General features: G+C 32.9%; 1 protein-coding gene across 1 annotated transcript in view; it reads left to right on the top strand.

Annotated features, from left to right (window-relative positions):
* The window catches only part of LOC101505242 (uncharacterized), a gene marked incomplete in the record, with an annotated part of 6,888 nt that extends 4,945 nt beyond the window's left edge, over window positions 1-1,943 (top strand). Inside the window, 4 exon segments of the mRNA XM_027335922.2 lie at window positions 1-148; window positions 239-327; window positions 451-565; window positions 1,683-1,943. Coding sequence (XP_027191723.1) covers window positions 1-148; window positions 239-327; window positions 451-565; window positions 1,683-1,724 — 394 coding nt within the window.
* Window positions 1,944-3,707: the final 1,764 nt, after the last annotated feature.

Raw genomic sequence — 3,707 nt, 5'->3', positions numbered from 1 at the left:
GCAGGCTTTTAGCTTGCCTATTGGTAATCCAGGTGTTATACCTGCACAAGTTCTACCGGCACAAGTTATGCCTACCCCTGTAGTAGAACCTGTTGGAGTGCCTAGCGAATGTTTATTATTGAAGAATATGTTTGATCCAAGCACTGAGGTCTGTGGTTAACTGATTATATATACTTTCCACCATAACAATATGATGTTTCGCATAATGAAGTACTGATGTAATATATTACAATGCCAGACGGAACCAGATTTTGATTTAGACATTAAAGAGGATGTTGAGGAAGAGTGTTCTAAATATGGCCGGGTGAAGCATATTTATGTCGACAAGTAAGTTACTAAATGTGCAGCATGCATCAATCATCATGTATACTGTCAGTGTGTGCTTCCCGTTTGTAGTGTTCACAATATTATGTGAGTTGCAACTCTTTAATTAGCCCTGCTTGCATACAGAAGAAGTGCAGGTTTTGTGTACTTGCGGTTTGAAACAGTGGAAGCATCAAGTGCTGCCCAACGAGCTATGCACATGAGATGGTTTGCACGCAGGTTGATTACAGCTATCTTCATGGTAAGATTTCAATATCGACTTCTCTTCCGGTTTCTCTCCTCTTCTGATTTGAAAATGTAATATAGAATAAATCAGGTGTTTGGTTTGTATTCACTAATGAAGTAATAATGACAAAAATATTGAAAACAAAAGTTAATGAATGTTAACATAATGGGTGAACAATATAAGATATTAAATTGTTGTGATGAGGAAGGGTAATAATGATCTAAGAGTATGTTATATTTTAGTCACTTGACCTGTTTTATTCATTGATAAGTTAATTAAGTGCAGAAGAATCTAATCTCCTATTTAGGGGCATAGATAAATAAGCATAGTATAAGCGTCAGCTTGATGTTTTTAAAGCTCAGTTTGGGTTAATTTCTAAGTTGAGAATAAATTTTCAATCTAATTATTTTTAAAGTTCTTCACTTACTAGAAGTACTTATAAACCTATAGATGTCTGGACAAGTTAAATCAGAGATCTGCTCACAAAATTGAGATGCAGAAGTTAATTTCAACTTAGATGAGAAGATATTGTTGAAAAAAGTTGTAGTTATTGCAAGATTATTTTAATATTTGTTTACAATTGCTTCTAGGAAAGTTTAATGAATTTGACTCTTCTAAGGATGCTGTCAACTCTAGAGAATTACATGGGAGTTACTGTTTATAAATCGACGTTTCATGTACTTCTCATCATATCCGGGAAGTAACCGAGTTGAACTCACCTATTTTAAGTTCTACAATTTAAATTTTGTCATTCTAATTTCTACACAAGTAGAGGTACTGCTATTCCAACCTGATCCTATATGCATTCTTCTCTCTTCCATTAACACCAAATTTCAGTTTAGAACTTTGGGCTATTGACTTTTAATATAAGAGGATTTTCTTTGAGACATGCCCTTTTGCCATTCTTCCAATACCGGGATTTGTAATCTTATTAATCGTATAAATACTTGATGCAGAAGGTTATTTTAAATAAGAGATTAGTGTTCACAACTCAACCCCGAATATCTTTCTGAGCGCCCCATGTCTCTCCAGTCTGTTCTATGTTTTTATTAAATTTATCAATCCCTTATGATTCTGAGCGAACCTTTCTTATATATTTAACTTTTAAAGAAATTATCTATCTGTCTTGCAGCAACCACATTTATATGAAGCCAAGTTTAAGGGGGAACCTTGAAGAAGTGCGTAAAGGCCTCAAGCCTCTTGAAAGATATAACCAGCACAATTTTGTGGCCTAGTTTTTATGAATCATGTGGTTTATAGAATTTGATGCATGAATTTATTAGAAGTATGATTACAGAAATTATAATGCCGTGACGGTAATGATATTTTTGGTCTATTTTTTTTCTTTCGAATGATGATATATTTATAACAATCGTGCCTTGCTATTCTTCCATCATGGTTTTGTAATGTAGGTTAACTTATTTCGAATTTTTTTTAGCTTTTGGAAATTCACTATTGACTACAAAATGTGTAATTAGCATAGTTAAGTATTTGTTTGAAAGGGGCATTTGGGATGCAGGGTCATGTTAATCATTCTTTTGTTTGGGATTTTTTCAAAATGAGGAATATTATTTCCAGAACTTTTAAAACCTACTAAGTTCTATTCTGCTCTTTTAAGTTTTCTAAAATTGGGGAAATACATCCTTAAATATCTGCCTCTTTTAGGAAGAGATTTAGGACGGAGACACCATCTTATGCCGTTAGGCACGAGTACCGATCGGAGTTTACCACTCCAACTCCTTTCTTCACTTTTTTCTAGGATTCACTGTTGTCGGAGATAGCGAGATTCATAATTGTTCGAGATAACTAAATTTATTAAAGCTAGTAATATCTCATATTTAGAAGAATGTATTGATTGTTTAATGTAAAATGTGTAAATTTGTGTTTCTCATGAGTTTCAATTTTGATCACATATTTTCTATTTATAATGATGTTGCAATAAGTACATTTAATGTCTAGCAAGTTGTGTTGACTACAACTCTTAACAAATTTACTTTGGATGTACCACAATCAAAAACAATAAAGACATACACTAAATTTTAACACTCTCTCAAATTTAAATTTATTACATCAAAATATTATATCATAAAAAAAAAAGTTTAAACTAAGTTTGACAATTGTTGGACTAGTTTGAAAAGAGAAGGTCCGATTAATGATTGGTGCATGCACTCTCACACCCAAATTTGGTGGAGGCGCGTGGGACTCACGCATAGAAAAGACGGACACACGTGACAACTAGTGCAGTATCGGTTGGCAATCGAAAAAGTACTGTCGTACTCGTCAGAGAATTTTGCGGCGGTGTTTGTTGGTTTTGGATGCGCACTAGAAAAGGAACAACTAGTGTTGAGACAAAAGAGTAAAAAAACGAACAAAACATGGAAAAATGCACAATGACAACAACACTTTTAAGCCATTGGCTACTAGAAAGACAACCGTAGTTGACGTCGATAGCGAGTGTCTCTAACATGATCACACATCTATTTATAATGATGTTGTAATAAATACATTTAATGTCTCAAAAGTTGTGTTGACTATGATCACTAACAATTAATCTAAGATGTAGCACAATGAAAGAATAATAAAAGCATAAAATTTAATAGTTACAAATACTGAGAAATAAATCTGCCTTCAAGTTCAATGTTAGCATTTTAGCAACAAGGATGTAAAACTGTAATGAATTATGTGTATCATAACGTTTCAAGTGAAAATAAAGGGTCACGAATGTAAATATTGAATGAAGAACTAGTTGTAGAGATATTTCAGTTTAGCTAATTTGTACGAAGATTCATCTATCTAATTATTTTTATACTGTATGTCACTTTTGCAGTAAATATCTATACCGAGCTAATTCCTTCACATCCCCATTTTCAAGCTACACACCATTTAAAGTCCCAATATCTAACCATTAATGTTTAGCCTGATTTAAACTAATTATTTGTCGGAGCAAAAAATCTACAAAGTCAATCGTGCGCACAAAGCAGGTGCAAATCGAAGTAATTATATTAAAATTGCACATTTTGACTCAATGTTGTGTACAAGTTGGATTAGGTCTTAATATCTTGCTTACAAATATTGCACGAGAAATTTATAGTTTGTTCTTTAACATTGATCGTAGACACACAAACAAAATTAGTATATAACTCTAGAAAGTTATCTT

The sequence above is a fragment of the Cicer arietinum genome, chromosome 6 (genome assembly GCF_000331145.2).
Source record: "Cicer arietinum cultivar CDC Frontier isolate Library 1 chromosome 6, Cicar.CDCFrontier_v2.0, whole genome shotgun sequence".
In the NCBI taxonomy this organism is placed as follows: domain Eukaryota; kingdom Viridiplantae; phylum Streptophyta; class Magnoliopsida; order Fabales; family Fabaceae; genus Cicer; species Cicer arietinum.
The sequence above is the reverse complement of the archived record's forward strand: the minus strand, read 5'-3'. Positions and strand labels throughout refer to the sequence as shown.